The sequence below is a fragment of the Schistocerca serialis genome, chromosome 11 (genome assembly GCF_023864345.2).
Source record: "Schistocerca serialis cubense isolate TAMUIC-IGC-003099 chromosome 11, iqSchSeri2.2, whole genome shotgun sequence".
NCBI classification, from domain to species: domain Eukaryota; kingdom Metazoa; phylum Arthropoda; class Insecta; order Orthoptera; family Acrididae; genus Schistocerca; species Schistocerca serialis.
This window is the reverse complement of record NC_064648.1, coordinates 180,991,418-181,011,088: the sequence shown is the minus strand read 5'-3', so window position 1 is coordinate 181,011,088 and position 19,671 is coordinate 180,991,418. Positions and strand designations below refer to the sequence as shown.

The window sequence follows — 19,671 nt, the reverse complement described above, 5'->3', positions numbered from 1 at the left end:
TAGGTGAACAGTGGCTCCAAACATGCAGGCTGGTGGGGACACTATTTATGCTGTGGGAGACATTCTCCTGAACTTGCTTGGAACCAGTGGTAGTAATCAAAGACAAGCTAACAGCTGCGAATCACCTGCATTCATGCTTAAATGGTTTTTCTTTCACATTTTCGAGAGTTTTGTTTTGATGCATATTTTGTACTTTACGTAAATCTCTTCCATTCATATGACATGTCTTCAGATTTTGTGAAGCAAAACCAGATTTGCTCCCAGCTTAAGTGGTTTTCCCCTTCTTCATTTAACAAAACAATTTACAGCCATTTCTTTGTCACTAAAAACTATTACTGTAAATATTTTCTTTGGGCTTGGAAGGTGCTCCAATTTGTTCTGGACTTTGATTAGCACATCACTGTTCAAACCACAGTTCATGGAATTGTCAGTTATTTCCGGTTAGTCTTATGTTTCCACAATTTTAGTGAAATGTCAACATCATTTGAATGAATCTCCAAGAAATAACAAATAAATACATTCATGAAGGTCGTCAGGAGAATTAAGTGATTTCAGTTCCATACCATGTTCTTCATATTTCATCTTGGTAAGGTTGAAAAAATTTATGGGATTCCGCATTACTATGAAACTCTGCTAATAGCACCTGTCTTTGTGCAGGTCACCAAACACATACAAAGAAATCACAAAGAAAATTAATTTAGTGTTATCTCCCATGTTAACACTTAGTGGTACTACAGAGGCAGGTGCTAATTATTATAGATATTAAATGAGGTGGAAATTCGAGCACATAATAATTGTGAACAATTTATTGTGTAATAGAAACTATAATCAGAAACTGAAATTCACTTGTGTGCCATTTTATCTGGTTACTGATGCACTGTCAACCAGTGATGGCAGGGGTGTACATATCTGCAGGCACCTGACCAGCTACACATTTGGCAGTTTTCAACTTTTTAAAAGATACTTGCTGTATATTTAGTAGTTACAATTTTGACATTGTGTTTCATCAGGTGCATTCTTTTTACATTAACAATTTCGGGGCCGTTTGTGACACATCAGATTGGACCATTCCCTTGTGACTTTGGCAGGTAGCATACTGTAATACTAATGTTATTTGACAGTAACTTTTAATTATGAGTGCCCAAGGAAAAACTAATTACTCAAATGGATTTGGAACACATGAAATGGGCATCTAAACAGTAAATTACAATGAATTCCCAGTCTAAATAAGAACTTGAGATTCCTAAGCAAAGCTGTATGTAATTGAACAAAAGATAAAAATAGAGTCAAAAAATTTAGTTATTTTGGTGAGCAGGAAAAAATGTAAGATTCCGAGAATTCACCCTACCATATCATATGCAGATACAACTGTCCTGTTGTCAAAATATGGTTTTCATTGGGTCAGTTGAGGACTGGCTAACCTCTTTACAGTTCCTGTAAACCCATCAGAAGGTCATTTGCCATCCACAAAGTAGTAAATGTGCTTTAGAGTTTGGGAGTGCAATCTGTGTACTTTGCTGGATTTCTAAAATAAAATGATGTGATGAAATGGTGTTGGTGGCCCTCTACTACGTACCCTGCGACTCAGAGTTTCAGTATCAAAAGTTTTGGCTGGTTTCATTGTCTAGGGGCTGGGGTACGTAGTTGCCGCATAACAAACCAAATACTCTGAGTCTACAGTATACAATAAAAATACACACATGAATCAAATGGGCAAAGGTTTCTATCGCTCAGCAATTGTGAATTATGAAAGTAACATGTAAATTTATAAATGAAAGATTGCAATTAAATAAAATCTGCAGGTACTATCTTAATGACTGACCCCAACAAGAAGTAACTACTGGCAGTCCAGATTACTAGGGTGCCCTAACAGGTCACAAATCTAAGTCAAAGAACATATGGCCAAAAAAAAAAAAAAATTCTGAATGAGGTGAAATAAAACATTAACATTATCATAGAGAGGCGTACAGTCATTGGAAAATGAATATAACTTAATCATAGCTAACACTTGGTTCAAGAATCAAATGGTTCAAATGGCTCAGAGCACTATGGGACTCAACTGCTCTGGTCATCAGTCCCCTAGAACTTAGAACTACTTAAACCTAACTAACCTAAGGACATCACACACATCCATGCCCGAGGCAGGATTCGAACATGCGACCGTAGCAGTCGCACGGTTCCGGACTGCGCGCCTAGAACCGCGTGACCACCGCGGCTGGCTTTCAAGAATCATAAAAGAAGGTTGTACACATGGAAGAATCCTGGAAATACTAGAAGGTATCAGATAGATTATATAATGGTAAGACAGAGATTTAGGAACCAGATTTTAAGTTGTAAGACATTTTCAGGGGCAAATGTGTACTCTGACCACAATCTATTGGTTATGAGCTGTAGATTAAAACTGAAGAAACTGCAGAAAGGTGGGAATTTAAGGAGATGGGACCTGGATAAACTGACCGAACCAGAGGTTGTACACAGTTTCAGGGAGACCATAAGGGAACAATTGACAGGAATGGGGAAAAGAAATACAGTAGAAGAAGAATGGGTAGCTTTCGGAGATGAAATAGTGAAGGCAGTAGAGGATGAAGTAGGTAAAAAGACGAGGGCTAGTAGAAAACCTTGGGTGACAGAAGAAATATTGAATTTGATTGATGAAAGGAGAAAATATAAAAATGCAGTGAATGAAGCAGGCAAAAAGGAATACAAATGTCTCAAAAATGAGATCGACAGGAAGTGCAAAATGGCTAAGCAGGGATGACTAGAGGACAAATGTAAGGATGTACAGGCTTATCTCACTAGGGGTAAGATAGATACTGCCTACAGGAAAATTAAAGAGACCTTTGGAGGAAAGACAACCACTTGTATGAATATCAAGAGCTCAGATGGAAACCCATTTCTGAGCAAAGAAGGGAAAGCAGAAAGATGGAAGGAGTATATAGAGGGTCTATACAAAGGCAACATACTTATATTCTGGAAATGGAAGAGAATGTAGATGAAGACGAAATGGGAGATACAATACTGCATGAAGAGTTTGGCAGAGCACAGAAAGACCTGAGTCGAAACAAGATCCGGGAGTAGACAACATTCCGTTAGAACTACTGACTGCCTTGGGAGAGCCAGTCCTGACAAAACTCTACCATCTTGTGAGCAAGATTTATGAGACAGGCGAAATACCCACAGACTTAAAGAAAAATATAATAATTCCAATCCCAAAGAAAGCAGGTGTTGACAGATGTGAAAATTACCGAACAATCAGCTTAATAAGCCACAGCTGCAAAATACTAACGCGAATTCGTTACAGACGAATGGAAAGACGAGTAGAGGCCAACCTTGGGGAAGATCAGTTAGGGTTCCGTAGAAATGTTGGAACACGTGAGGCAATACTGCCGTTACGACTTATCTTAGAAGCCAGATTAAGGAAAGGCAAACCTACGTTTCTAGCATTTGTAGACGTAGAGAAAGCTTTTGACAATGTTGACTGGAATACTCTCTTTCAAATTGTGAAGGTGGCAGGGGTAAAATACAGGGAGAGAAAGGCTATTTACAATTTGTACAGAAACCAGATGGCAGTTATAAGAGTAGAGGGACATGGAAGGGAAGCAGTGGTTGGGAAGGGAGTGAGACAGGGCTGTAGCTTCTCCCCGATGTTATTCAATCTGTATATTGAGCAAGCAGTAAAGGAAACAAAAGAAAAATTCAGATAGGTATTAAAATCCATGGAGAAGAAATAAAAACTTTGAGATTCGCCGATGACATTGTAATTCTTTCAGAGACAGCAAAGGACTTGGAAGAGCAGTTGAACGGAATGGACAGTGTCTTGAAAGGAGGATATAAGATGAACATCAACAAAAGCAAAACGAGGATAATGGAATGTAGTCGAATTAAGTCGGGTGATGCTGAGGGAATTGGATTAGGAAGTGAGACACGTAGTTTTGCTATTTGGGGAGCAAAATAACTGATGATGGTCGAATTAGAGAGGATATAAAATGTAGACTGGCAATGGCAAGAAAAGTGTTTCTGAGGAAGAGAAATTTGTTAACGTCGAGTATTGATTTAAGTGTCAGGAAGTCGTTTCTGAAAGTACTTGTATGGAGTGTAGCCATGTATGGAAGTGAAACATGGACAATAAATAGTTTGGACAAGAACAGAATAGAAGCTTTCGAAATGTGGTGCTACAGAAGAATGCTGAAGATTAGATGGGTAGATCACATAACTAATGAGGAGGTATTGAATAGAATTGGGGAGAAGAAGAGTTTGTGGCACAACTTGACAAGAAGAAGGGACCGGTTGGCAGGACATGTTCTGAGGCATCAAGGGATCACAAATGCAGCATTGGAGGGCAGTGTGGAGGGTAAATATAATAGGGGGAGACCAAGAGATGAATACACTAAGCAGATTCAGAAGGGTTAGGTTGCAGTAAGTACTGGGAGATGATGAAGCTTGCACAGGATAGAGTAGCATGGAGAGCTGCATGAAACCAGTCTCAGGACTGAAGACGACAACATCAACAACAACTGAATATACAGTTTTTATACATGTCTTTTAAATAATACAAATTGAAGAAGTATTATAAAAATGAAGTTATAAAACTAGAAGATTTTATGTCATACCAGCAATATGTCTTCATTAAGTAAAACATGTGCAATATATTTAAATCTTAACAAGTAGTAAAACCAAGCACTCATCAGGTATAAAAACTGAATGTTGAAGTAGATATACACTCCTGGAAATTGAAATAAGAACACCGTGAATTCATTGTCCCAGGAAGGGGAAACTTTATTGACACATTCCTGGGGTCAGATACATCACATGATCATACTGACAGAACCACAGGCACATAGACACAGGCAACAGAGCGTGCACAATGTCGGCACTAGTACAGTGTATATCCACCTTTCGCAGCAATGCAGGCTGCTATTCTCCCATGGAGACGATCGTAGAGATGCTGGATGTAGTCCTGTGGAACGGCTTGCCATGCCATTTCCACCTGGCGCCTCAGTTGGACCAGCGTTCGTGCTGGACGTGTAGACCACGTGAGACGACGCTTCATCCAGTCCCAAACATGCTCAATGGGGGACAGATCCGGAGATCTTGCTGGCCAGGGTAGTTGACTTACACCTTCTAGAGCACGTTGGGTGGCACGGGATACATGCGGACGTGCATTGTCCTGTTGGAGCAGCAAGTTCCCTTGCCGGTCTAGGAATGGTAGAACGATGGGTTCGATGACGGTTTGGATGTACCGTGCACTATTCAGTGTCCCCTCGACGATCACCAGTGGTGTACGGCCAGTGTAGGAGATCGCTCCCCACACCATGATGCCGGGTGTTGGCCCTGTGTGCCTCGGTCGTATGCAGTCCAGATTGTGGCGCTCACCTGCACGGCGCCAAACACGCATACGACCATCATTGGCACCAAGGCAGAAGCAACTCTCATCGCTGAAGACGACACGTCTCCATTCGTCCCTCCATTCACGCCTGTCGCGACACCACTGGAGGCGGGCTGCACGATGTTGGGGTGTGAGCGGAAGACGGCCTACCGGTGTGCGGGACCGTAGCCCAGCTTCATGGAGACGGTTGCGAATGGTCCTCGCCGATACCCCAGGAGCAACAGTGTCCCTAATTTGCTGGGAAGTGGCGGTGCGGTCCCCTACGGCACTGCGTAGGATCCTACGGTCTTGGCGTGCATCCGTGCGTCGCTGCGGTCCGGTCCCAGGTCGACGGGCACGTGCACCTTCCGCCGACCACTGGCGACAACATCGATGTACTGTGGAGACCTCACGCCCCACGTGTTGAGCAATTCGGCGGTACGTCCACCCGGCCTCCCGCATGCCCACTATACGCCCTCGCTCAAAGTCCGTCAACTGCACATACGGTTCACGTCCACGCTGTCGCGGCATGCTACCAGTGTTAAAGACTGCGATGGAGCTCCGTATGCCACGGCAAACTGGCTGACACTGACGGCGGCGGTGCACAAATGCTGCGCAGCTATCGCCATTCGACGGCCAACACCGCGGTTCCTGGTGTGTCCGCTGTGCCGTGCGTGTGATCATTGCTTGTACAGCTCTCTCGCAGTGTCCGGAGCAAGTATGGTGGGTCTGACACACCGGTGTCAATGTGTTCTTTTTTCCATTTCCAGGAGTGTATTATGATGTCCCTCTGGAGCACAGATAGATTATACAGAAAACACCATGAAAATTACACACTCTGAGGATGGCAAGCACCAAACTAGTATAAATTACTCTTGTAGTAACACTTACTTCTTTGGTCTGGACTACTTTAGCAAAATAACTCTTGTAGTAATAACTCTGTTGACAACTGTTGGAGAGCTCAATTTCTATTTACTTCTGTAGCTGTAACTAAAGTAGTAATGCCTTTTTACTAAAGAAGTAAGTAATTTCTGCAGACTGCTGGAACGTGCATTACATTCCCTCTTGGAAAATATGGATTGTCGGTAGACTTAATTTCATCACCTTTTGCATAATTTACACTCATCGCTATAATTTTAGAAGCTAGGAAGGATTATTAAATTAAATTATTAAAATTGGGAAATGTAAATGTTATTCTACTAATTGTACTATTTATTGATAAGATCTGTGTATTATGAAAAAGAAATTTGCTGCTAATGGATGAAATTATTGTTAATGCCACCATCTACAGCTACCAATGTCCATTGTTGATTGGTCACATGTATTAATTTAAGTGCCAGTTTGAGAAACAAGCTAGCAGTAACATGAAGGTAGCTAAGAAATGTTCAAAAAACATACCAGAAAATGAAAATGAGCAGTTGGCTGAAATAATGAAAAAGTACATAACTTATATTGAGTCTAAAAAGCAAGATGTCAACATGCTAAAAAGGAAAGAGGATGCTTGGGAAAAAATATACGTTGAATACAATGCAGAAGCTCTTGCACATAGATCACAACAGCAGCTTAACCCTTTGTTGCCTGACGGTACTTAAAAGTACCAGTAAGTTTTGACTCTCATTATTTTCTCGTGGTGCAGTTTCGTGATCTGAGAGCCTGTCGGTACGTAACAGTAACTCTGCTCTACTGTTTCATAGATGTTATTGTGCAATACATAGACCTCTCTAGCGGTCAGAGCTTGAAATTGTTTTTCGCGCGCTGCTGTGAAAACAGAAGATTGTATGTGCTTGTTTCCATGGAGTTGCCTGAATTTGTGCGCAATTTATTGAAACTTCTGTTGAGTTTTCCATTGTACGTACTTACCTTCTTTGTTTTTTTATAATAGTTTGAACCATTACGTTACAAGTGAATGACATAAAGTGGAAAATATAAGGCGGACTTATTAGTACCGTCAGGTTGTGCGAACACTTTATTGTAGCAACAATGCGTTACTTCTCACTAGTTGTTCTGTCCACTTTTTCTCACACAGAAATCGGTAAATACATTTGCCTGTGGAACAATTAGAACAAACAGGAAAGGTTTGCCAAGGAATTTAGCTAAAGAAAAATGTCTAAATCCAATCACAGAGAGTCATATTTAGACCTAACAGTATTTCAATGGAAGGAAAATAAAGTGGTGTATTTTGCGTCAAACTTTCATGGCACTGAACAGAGCGTAGTGACAAGAAAACAGAAAGATGGAACTAGTATGACTATACCATGTCCAGTTATTGTATGTGATTACAATAAAAACATGGGTGGTGTGGATCATGCAGACAGATTACGTTCAACTTCTGGTCTTGACAAGCGATCAAAGAAATGGTGGCACCGTCTCTTCTGGGGAGCAATAGAAACTGCTTTTGTCAATGCTTACGCCATTTTCAGTGACTTACATGGGGCGCTGCCACTGCTGGAATTCAGGCGTGTTGTGGCACTAGGGCTAATGAATGAACAGCAAGTACCAAATCTCAAGAAGAGAAACTCTTGTAAAGATGAAATAACTCTCCCAAAGAGAAGGAAGGGTAACTTTGCTCTTCTGAAGGATGTACATCTTGGCAACCGAGGAACCCATTTTGTAGTGTTCGGTTGTAAAAGAGGACGATGCGAAATGTGTGCGAAAAATAAAATTCAGTCGAGACCACATTCACAATGTAGTACGTGTAAAGTGTATTTGTGCTGCAATGAGAAAAAGAACTGTTTCCTACAATTTCATGAGGTATCACTAAATATGTGATATGTATATACTGTCAAAAATGTATAGCTAAGTTACTATGTATTGTGAAGTTGCTCTAGAATAAATTTATGCGAAATTTAAAAAAAAATTCAGAAATATCATATTTCTCTAAATTAATTTTCTAATGTAAAAATATTTAATATTTATGTGGAATAAAGTACAAGTTACAAAAATTTGAGCATTTTTCTGTGAATGTTGTGATTCTGTCCATGGAGTCTGACGGTACTTCTGAGTACCAGGTGAGAAAAAAGTTGTGAAAAATAGAATAAAATTTTACAAAAAATCCTACCGTCATTTGAGCCCACAATAGCATAAATTCTGCAAAGAAAATGTTGAAAAGTAAATTTTTTCTTATGTCAGGAAACAAAGGGTTAAAGTAATTTGGAAGGACATGAAAGCGAAAGCAAAGAAAATGAAAGCTAAATGTAATCGAGAACAATTTCAAACTGGTGGTGGAGTAGGTGAGATGAAGATCAATAATATAAGCCAAATGGTTGTTGATACGATCCCACAATTTTTTGAAGGGATAGTGGGAATTAATGAATCTGAAGATAATCTGATACATTCAAGCAGCTTCAATGATTATAACTGCTCTAAAGGTAGCAGTGAAACTGTTGAAGGTGGAACTTTATCACATAGTCATGAACCTCAGTCTGCATTCTCTGATGGGAGCATATCAGATGATCCACCCAGAAAAAGAGAGAGAGAACATGTGGTTGTAGTGAAGAACCAAGAATTGCTGAAAAAAGCATATGAACTTTCCTTAAAAATGCGTTTATTATGAGAGGAATACAATGAAAAAATGATATTAATAGAAAGACAAAGAGAAATCATAGAAGAAGAGAATAAACTTAAAATGGAAATTATGAATAAGTTCAAGAACGTGATGGAGCAAACTTCAGGTTTGAGTTCTTCAGGCAATGTGCTCGAGAAATTTGGGTTTTTGTGAATGAAGAAGAAAATATTCATATGTATAAAACATCTTTTATTTCCTTGATATTTTTTCAAATGGTAAATATGTTCTTGTTTCTTTTACGGTATAATATTTTTGTTTATCATTTCACCATCGGTAGTAACTTTTGTTAATACCACATTCTGATATTTATCTGAATTTACAATATTATAAAAGAGGTCTTTTTTTTAGAAATAATTGGAACATTGTATGACTTTTTATACTCAGTTAAGAAATGAAATGAGAGTGTTAGTCCCCTAGAAAAAAGAAAGAAAGAACATAACTACAAAATTACACACAAATAAAATGAGTCTGTATTCACTGCAGTAGTGACAATCTAGTGGCTTATTTATTCATTTAAGTAAGAAACGTCTTTACACTAGCTTCTCATTTTAATAGCAAACTAGATACAATTTTAACTAAACTAATTAAGTATAATAGACCTTCTGACAGCTTGGCCTGCAGCATCTGCTTCTGGGTGAAATGCATATTGTTTAATGTCATTCACCTCCACAGCATCAGGGTGACACACATCTCTAACCTCTGTTCCAAAGTTGTGTTCAACTGCAGCAGACACATTAACATTTCAACACTTGTTTGGTTTAAATCGCATTGTTTTAGCCAGAATTTGGAAACATTTCTTCCAAACACCAAACGTTCACTCAATTACACATCTGGAAGCAATATGGGCTCTATATTGGTGCCGTTCAGCTCACGTGTGCTCATAACACTGGTGTCATAAGATGTTTAGTGAATGTGTACCCACTATCTCCAATAAGCAACCCATCATATCGTGCATTTTCAAATTCTGCTGCTTCACAGATGATTTGTGTTTTGATAGAAAACGAATTCTTGCAATTTCTGTATAGTTCTGCTTGTGCTCCAGGAGGACAAGCTATGGGTGTATGTACACAATCTATGGCCCCTATGACATTTGGGAATCCATCAGTTCGATAGAATTCCCTTTTGTTCTTTGATATATTTTCTTGGCTCTGGGGCATGGACACATACAGTGGATTTAAGGCAATTAAACTGTTTATCACACTGTTAGAAGCTCTTCTAGTAGTAGTAGTAGTAGTAGTAGTAGTAGTAGTCGTAGTAGTACAATAGATATTAAAAGGATCCCTTGCTACAATTTGATAATTACCTGTGCAAAAGATTTGCAGTCCACAAAGAAGTTTCCGCCTAGGAGACAAAGTATGGTTCCTGTCAGAATTATGCTGCAGTAACAGTTCCAGCATAAAAAGCAGCTACTCAAGATTCCGTATGAAATCCAAACCTCTGTTTGAAATCACTGTCGCTACACATCACAAATGCGTCTCTTGTCTCCATTACAACCTTCATTCTTGGGATGTTCACCTCTTCCTCCATCTCCATATATTCTTTGTAGTCCATGTAATCCATAGAATTCGACACTTAAAATACAGAACTCAAAGATCACACCTTACTCTCTTATTTTACTCCTACTACTGCCTAGAGGTAAGTTTTGGTTTTATTTCCTCAAGTTACTGATGTAGTAGTGTACTCTTCACTGGTGCTCTCCATCAGTAATGGAGTAAGTAAATTTACTTCAGAAATAAATGGAAAAATGTACTCCTGGAGTGATTACTCCTTTAGCTCAGAACTGTTGACTGGAAGTCACCAGTTTCCTTCTCTCTTAGAAACTTACAACTTTAGTTTCACTTACTCCTGGTTGGTGCTTGCCACCCCAACCCAAGAAATTGGGTGGATATCAATAGATATGATGTACATGTACAGACAAACAAATGAATATAGTTTCAGATAAATTGGAGAGAGAGCTCCACAAATTGAGTGAGTCAGTAATGTGTTGGTCCACCTCTGGCCCTTATGCAAACAGTTATTCAGCGTGGCATTGATTGAGGGAATTGTTGGATCTCCTCCTGTAAGATATGTCAAAATCCTGAACTTGTTGGAGGTCCCTATCCACAATGCTCCAGATGTTATCAATTGGGGAGAGGTCTAGTGTCCTTGCCAACCAATGAAGGGTTTCGCAAGCTTGAAGGCAAGAAGTAGAATCTCTTGCCATTTGTAGGCGGATGTTATTCTGCTGAAAAGTGAGTCCAGAATGGGTTGCCATATAAGACAACAAAATGGGGCGTAGAATATTGTTGACATTCGTCTGTGCTTTAAGGATGATGCTGATGACAACCAAGGTGTCCTGCTATAAAAAGAAATTGCACCCCGGACTATCACTCCTGATTGTTGCGCCATGTGGCAGGTGACCGGTTGGTATCCCACTGCTGTCCAGTGTGTTTCCAGCCACATCTTCACTGGTCATGAATTTCGGTGGTTGCTATGTTTTGTGCATTGTCGAACCTTATTGCTGACTGAACCTCCCAGGCAATGGGAGAACAAATAAGGGATGCCATTTTGGGGCACAGCTGCCACAGTACTGCCACCAGGGAGGACCAGTGCAGCCAGCATTCAATTGACACATCAGAGATCTATTGTGCATAGGCAATTTTCCCAGCTAAATATGTCTACTTTAAAGGAAACATCATAAAACTTACTTTCTGGATGTGCCTTGTCATGAAAGGTGCACAGGAAAGGCTACGAAAAAAGCAACAAGCTTATCTGCATGTAGAGGAACTATAAATTTATGTAATTTAAACAGGAGACACTGACTTCTTAAGCAAGAAGTTAAATAGCTTAAATTATGATAATGCGAATAAATGACCTGTAGATACCAGTGTTGTTGTTGTGGTCTTCAGTCCTGAGACTGGTTTGCTGCAGCTCTCCATGCCACTCTATCCTGTGCAAGCTGCTTCATCTCCGAGTACTTACTGCAGCCTACAACCTTCTGAATCTGTGTAGTGTACTCATCTCTTGGTCTCCCTCTACAATTTTTACCCTCCACCCTGCCCTCCAGTACTAAATCGGTGCTCCCTTGATGCCTCAGAACATGTCCTACCAACTGATCCCTTCTTCTAGTCAAGTTGTGCCACAAACTCTTCTTCTCCCCAATTCAATGCAATACCTCCTCATTAGTTATGTGATCTACCCATCTAATCTTCAGCATTCTTCTGTAATACCATATTTCGAAAGCTTCTATTCTCTTCTTGTCTAAACTATTTATTGTCCATGTTTCACTTCCATACATGTCTACACTCCATACAAATACTTTCAGAAACGACTTCCTGACACTTAAATCAATACTCAATGTTAACAAATTTCTCTTCTTCAGAAACGCTTTCCTTGCCATTGCCAGTCTACATTTTATATCCTCTCTACTTCAACCATCATCAGTTATTTTGCTCCCCAAATAGCAAAACTCCTTTACTACTTTAAGTGTCTCATTTCCTAATCTAATTTCCTCAGCATCACCCAACTTAATTCGACTACATTCCATTATCCTCGTTTTGCTTTTGTTGATGTTCATCTTATACCCTCCTTTCAAGACACTGTCCATTCCGTTCAACTGCTCTTCCAAGTCCTTTGCTGTCTCTGAAAGAATTACAATGTCATCGGCGAACCCCAAAGTTTTTATTTCTTCTCCATGCATTTTAATATCTACTCTGAACTTTTCTTTTGTTTCCTTTACTGCTTGCTCAATATACAGATTGAATAACATCTGGGAGAGGCTACAACCCTGTCTCACTCCCTTCCCAACCACTGCTTCCCTTCCATGTCCCTCTACTCTTATAACTGCCGTCTGCTTTCTGTACAAACTGTAAATAGCCTTTCACTCCCTGTGTTTTACCCCTGCCACCTTCAGAATTTGAAAGAGAGTATTCCAGTCAACATTGTCGAAAGCTTTCTCTAAGTCTACAAATGCTAGAAACGTAGCTTTGCCTTTCCTTGATCTTTCTTCTAACATAAGTCGTAGGGTCAGTATTGCCTCACGTGTTCCAGCATTTCCACGGAATCCAAACTGATCTTCCCCGAGGTCGGCTTCTACCAATTTTTCATTTGTCTGTAAAGAATTCGCGTTAGTATTTTGCAGCTGTGACTTATTAAACTGATAGTTCGGTAATTTTCACATCTGTCAACACCTGCTTTCTTTGGGATTGGAATTATCATATTCTTCCTTAAGTCTGAAGGAATTTCACCTGTCTCATACATCTTGCTCACCAGATGGTAGAGTTTTGACAGGGCTGGCTCTCCCAAGGCAGTCAGTAGTTCTAATGGAATGTCATCTATTCCCAGGGCCCTGTTTCGACTTAGGTCTTTCAGTGCTCTGTCAAACTCTTCACACAGTATCATATATCCCGTTTCATCTTCATCTACATCCTTTTCCATTTCCATAATATTGTCCTCAAGAACGTCAGCCCTGTAGAGACCCTCTATATACTCCTTCCACCTTTCTGCTTTCCCTTCTTTACTTAGAACTGGGTTTCCACCTGAGCTCTTGATATTCATACAAGTGGTTCTCTTTTCTCCAAAGGTCTCTTTAATTTTCCTGTAGGCAGTATCTATCTTACCCCTAGTAGATAAGCCTCTACATCCTTAGATACCAGTAGAAAAGATTTAAACAGCTGTTTTTGTCAGGAATTCAGTAGTGACTAACTCAATTCACAAAAAAATACATGGAATGTGGTCTTGAATTATTCATGAATCTATATAAAACTTAAAGATAAAATGACATATATGCAGAAAGGTTTAGAAGGAAAAAAGGGCAGTTGCTGTGAGGATTACTTTAAATGTGTCCCCCATGCAAAGCTATGTCCATACCAAAGCAGGTATCTTGTTTCATTCGGACAGTGTGTGTAAATAATGGCCATATTTCATCAATGTTCATGACATGTTTTAAAAGCACGATTGCTACGTAATGTTGTATTTTTAAATATTCTTGTCAAGGTATTTAAAATCTTTGTTTACAATTTCTTCTGTAAATTATTTTGATTTCAAAGTTCACTGTTTTCTGTTGGGTTACTACTCAAGAGTGAGGCCCAAATATAAAGAAAATGCCATCTTTGGTAGAGCAATGGCAAAACAATTAAAAGGTTAAAAGTTAAACTGTAAATAAATTTAAAGGGAGCAAATTAGGAAAAACGTTAAGACAAAACTCAAGAAACAGTGCCTATATAACATGTTGAATTAAAGTAACAGTCATAGCATCATAAAATTAATACTATACATGGTACAATTTTGTGAAGTCAAAGTCTTAATGTGCACTAGGATTAAAGCCTGTCAAAAATTATGTGGAATCTTATGTTGTATAATTTGAATATTTCACAAAGAAACACAACATCAGTAAAAATATGTACATCTGGAAATAGATAAATTGGGCATACGACACTATAATATTTAAATTTGGACACAGTCACAGACACATTTTAAGATGTGAACATTCTAGAACATGTTAATTTTGGATACGTGTAACTTAATATTTAATAATTTTGTAGAAAAAGCTAAATGTTGGTTTTAAAGGGAGATGAGGGCTTTCAAATGTGGTATATCAGTCTTTGGAGGGGGGAAAAAGGGAGAGATGTACAATTATAAGAGGGATCAAATTTTGAAGAGCACACAGTTTCAGTGGACTGTAGATTTAGAATATTTTATGAAAGAAAATGTTTCCTTAGAAACCGATTAGAATGTTGAAATTAGTAGTGTGGAAACTTATATTGAATGATGAAGTCAAGTGAAGTCAAGTGCAGGTAAGTATTTAGTGATTTCTGGTGTTCACAGCATAGAATAGAATACTGTTCTATAGGTGCTTTAACTGCTGTACCTATTTTCAAACACTATTCATGATCAGAGTCTGCAGGATTGCTGTGTAATTCTTTCAGGCTCTGGCATCAACATCAGCACACTGCAGGAAGTTTTAGCTTACAGCAAAGTGGAGCGCAGCTGTCCTGAGCCCCAGCCACAAGTGCTGTCTCCCATACAGGTCACAGGCCACAATGGCTGCAGCAAGGAAGCTGCTGCATCCGGTTGTGCCACCATCACATGTCCACCCAACAGGGAGATGGTAAAGCAGAAACCAGCGGTGACACCAAGTGTGCAGAGGAGTCGGAGTGGGCGCTGTGGGGTGTCACAGGCCAAATGTGTGACGCGATTCCCATTGCCACCAGCATCCAGTGCGAAGGGTGCTGCCAAGCTGGTAAAGGAGTCTGCCGTCAGCCTGCCACTTGTGAGTGTTTGCCAGTTCTCTTTCTGATCTTATGTTGCATTCATGTGGCTGGTGGCTGCAGAACATCTACTGTCTGAAATTTTGTTGGGTCCCAGTATTTATAAAAGTTGATGACTAAGGCTGAAACTGAGAATACCCAAAAATTTACCACAATCATCTTTTTCCTGATTTTCTTCCTGGTTTCTATATTATCAGCCGAGTTAACATCATCAGTTTATTCCCACAGTATTTTTACTACTTCTCTAGTTGGCTCCTTCTGTTGTCTGGTTGCAATATAATTCTGTTTAACTCGCTGTTCTTTTCATATGTCCATGGTTAATTGTAACCACTGGATCTATTCCAGATTGATTGCCTCAGATGAATACTGCTTTGTAAATGCTAATCTAAAATTCTGCAGAAATAAAGTAGGTTCTGGTGCATCAAAATACACACTTTTGCAACCGAGTAAAATTGCTTGGAATTAGCTCTACATTTTCACACTGAACTTTTTATTTATATTAACTTTATTAGTTTTCTTTCTGTTTTCAAGTTTTTGCATTTGGTTTCTAGTTTAGAACGTGTATTGTGAGTGAGAACCACCTCTTATTCGCAGCAGTGTAATAGATATAGTGAGGGATAGCTTCCAATTTTGCTACTTTTCTAGTGATGTTTGTTTTTGTATGTTTTTAACCCTTTACCCCTTTTCAACTTGGTTCAACAAGCATGTTAAACACAGTTTCCCTGCAAATAGAACCATAAATTTGTGAGAGACTTTGGATGTTATTTGAATGCACTTAATTGTCTGTGTAACTGGCCATCATATAGCATAAAATTACATGAAACTTAATTTGATTCATGATACATTCGACAATTCTGCCACAGAGATTATCTGAAGACATTGCCAGTAGAGTTGATGTTGTATTTGACACAAATCAGATTAAGTGATACTGTGCTCTTTGTGTGTTATAGCATTTGGCCATACCCAAAATTTTGGAGCTTTCAGGGGGATTTCAGAACAATTATTCAGTTTTTATAAACAGCAGCAACTGAGGCTTCATGCTGTATCATGAAACGTAGTAAATCTAATAGTTGTTCTTATTTGAATGTCATGGAGAGCACTGTGTGTGACGTGATACACTCCATACAGTTGCCATCTTATATTCATTTAAATCTTTTCAAATTTTTCATGTCAGATATATGCTGAAACGTACAAAATCTTAAAATTTTATGGAACAGTTGTAATTTGTTTCAGTGTACAGTTCAATTTTGAGTCTAAAGTGGTTCCACATACTTGAATTGTAATATAGAAATCAGTTCCTGAATGTAACTACATAGTGAGATGACATTTTAATCCACTGAAATTTATTTACAAAACTGAAAAAATTCAGGAAGTCTTAATTTTTATTCATATCATGACACCTTCTGAAGTCAGTAGGAGGGTTGTTCCATATTATAAAATAAGAGCTGCAAATTTTACACTTGTGGGGCATGTTGTACGAATTACTCATGAATGTGGCAGTCATTTTCATCCAAAGCAATAAAACTAAACAGTAATGATCAGGTAACAAGAAGCTAAACAGCAAAAATGAAAGCTCGTAAACCAAATGCAAAGTGTAGTAACAAGAGACAAACAGGGTGACTGGGTGCATGATATCAGTCTCCAGTTAGTGAACACTGCTGCAGCTGAGTGAGCCACTCTGCATCTGACAACCTAGCAGAGTAAGGAATAGGATGTGGAACATCATAGCAGGTATGCGAATCTGTGCTCTGGCCAGAATAACTTTACCATTGAGCTACAATGGAATTAAAAAGGAGATACTTATGTTGACAATACAGCACACATTAAGTTGATCCTAGGAGATCTGTAGATGAAGCAACCACTTGAGTTTGTCAAATCTTTACTCTCAGCGCCATAACATTAGTCCCTGCATTGTGTTTCATCAGGTACAGGCAGCATGCTGTTCTGTGGGATTGTTTCTTGTGCCTTAGGATTTTGTTTTTAATTTTGTACAGTTGCTTGCTTAATACTGCCTGTCATTATTAGCTAATGAGTTGTGCATATGATATCAGAAGTGAGTTTCTCAAATGTTATGACAGTATTATAAAAAAAAAAGGAAAAATTGTTACTCGCCATATAGAAGTGATGTTGAGTCGCTGACAGACACAACAAAATGACTGCTATACATATGAGCTTTAGGTCAAAAGCACCTCTTATAAAATAGTAGATTGATTGATTGATTTATTGATTGATTACTTTATTAATCCATTTAACAATTTACATTGTGTAAATTTCGTCAGCAAAATCATATACAATACAATATACCTGCAATTATACACATAAAATTAATATTAACACACATTTTTGAGGTATCTTAAATTAGTTTTATATCCTTATGGGAGATAAGATACTGCGTGAAGAGTTTGACAGAGCACTGAAAGACCTGAGTCGAAACAAGGCCCCCGGAGTAGACAATATTCCATTGGAACTACTGACGGCCGTGGGAGAGCCAGTCCTGACAAAACTCTACCATCTGGTGAGCAAGATGTATGAAACAGGCGAAATACCCTCAGACTTCAAGAAGAATATAATAATTCCAATCCCAAAGAAAGCAGGTGTTGACAGATGTGAAAATTACCGAACTATCAGCTTAGTAAGTCACAGCTGCAAAATACTAACGCGAATTCTTTACAGACGAATGGAAAAACTAGTAGAAGCCAACCTCGGGGAAGATCAGTTTGGATTCCGTAGAAACACTGGAACACGTGAGGCAATACTGGCCTTACGACTTATCTTAGAAGAAAGATTAAGGAAAGGCAAACCTACGTTTCTAGCATTTGTAGACTTAGAGAAAGCTTTTGACAATGTTGACTGGAATACTCTCTTTCAAATTCTGAAGGTGGCAGGGGTAAAATACAGGGAGCGAAAGGCTATTTACAATTTGTACAGAAACCAGATGGCAGTTATAAGAGTCCAGGGACATGAAAGGGAAGCAGTGGTTGAGAAGGGAGTAAGACAGGGTTGTAGCCTCTCCCCGATGTTGTTCAATCTGTATATTGAGCAAGCAGTAAAGGAAACAAAAGAAAAATACGGGGTAGGTATTAAAATTCATGGAGAAGAAATAAAAACTTTGAGGTTCGCCGATGACATTGTAATTCTGTCAGAGACAGCAAAGGACTTGGAAGAACAGTTGAATGGAATGGACAGTGTCTTGAAAGGAGGATATAAGATGAACATCAACAAAAGCAAAACAAGGATAATGGAATGTAGTCTAATTAAGTCGGGTGATGCTGAGGGAATTAGATTAGGAAATGAGGCACTTAAAGTAGTAAAGGAGTTTTGCTATTTGGGGAGCAAAGTAACTGATGATGGTCAAAGTAGAGAGGATATAAAATGTAGACTGGCAATGGCAAGGAAAGCGTTTCTGAAGAAGAGAAATTTGTTAACATCCAGTATTGATTTAAGTGTCAGGAAGTCATTTCTGAAAGTATTCGTATGGAGTGTAGCCATGTATGGAATTGAAACATGGACGATAAATAGTTTGGACAAGAAGAGAATAGAAGCTTTCGAAATGTGGTGCTACAGAAGAATGCTGAAGATTAGATGGGTAGATCACATAACTAATGAGGAAGTATTGAATAGGATTGGTGAGAAGAGAAGTTTGTGGCACAACTTGACCAGAAGAAGGGATCGGTTGGTAGGACATGTTCTGAGGCATCAAGGGATCACCAATTTAGTATTGGAGGGCAGCGTGGAGGGTAAAAATCGTAGAGGGAGACCAAGAGATGAATACACTAAGCAGATTCAGAAGGATGTAGGTTGCAGTAGGTACTGGGAGATGAAAAAGCTTGCACAGGATAGAGTGGCATGGAGAGCTGCATCAAACCAGTCTCAGGACTGAAGACCACAACAACAACAACATCCTTATGTAATTTTCTTATAGTGCTGTACAATTCTGGATTTCATATTATAATTATTTCCTCATGTATTACAATGCAGGCTACTTTAATTACACCACATGTTTTAATTCAGATAGCCCGTTACTGCATAATAACTTTTATTTAATAAAAATTTTTTTTAGTTTTGTTTTGAACTGTCCGATTGTGTCAATATCTTTTATTTTTGGGGTAATTTATTATATAATTTAATGGCGTTGTACAACAAGCTCTGCTGAGTTTTAACTTTATTTTTCCTCTCTAGATGCATGGATATAAGGAAAATATACAGATCTGACACATGTAGTATCACACACTGCAGTCAGAATTGTAAGAGCATAGCATGCTGTAGCGATTCTGTTACTAAGTATTTTAATATGTTCTTCCCACTTTAACTGACTGTCAACATGCATACCAAGAAATTTTGTGTAGTCTACACATACTATAGTTTCATCGTTTAACTTAAAGTTGTTATAGTGTGGTTTTTTGCAGACATAGAAGTTAACAGCATTTGTTTTTTTAAAATTTAGTGTTAGTTTATTATTGGATGCCCACTCACGTACACTGTTTAGTGTTTGT

At 38.8% G+C, this 19,671-nt stretch overlaps 1 protein-coding gene across 4 annotated transcripts in view; it reads left to right on the top strand.

Moving 5' to 3' along the window:
• LOC126427361 (uncharacterized) overlaps positions 1–19,671 on the top strand; it is a 200,943-nt gene that overhangs the window by 122,890 nt on the left and 58,382 nt on the right. For all 4 annotated transcript variants that reach the window (XR_007576653.1, XR_007576654.1, XR_007576652.1 and 1 more), the window contains one exon: positions 14,837–15,180. Coding sequence is in view for 1 of the 4 variants with exons in the window: in XM_050089702.1 (XP_049945659.1) it covers positions 14,837–15,180 (344 nt within the window). In the remaining 3 variants the exon portion in view is untranslated. The remainder of the gene's footprint in view (positions 1–14,836; positions 15,181–19,671) is intronic.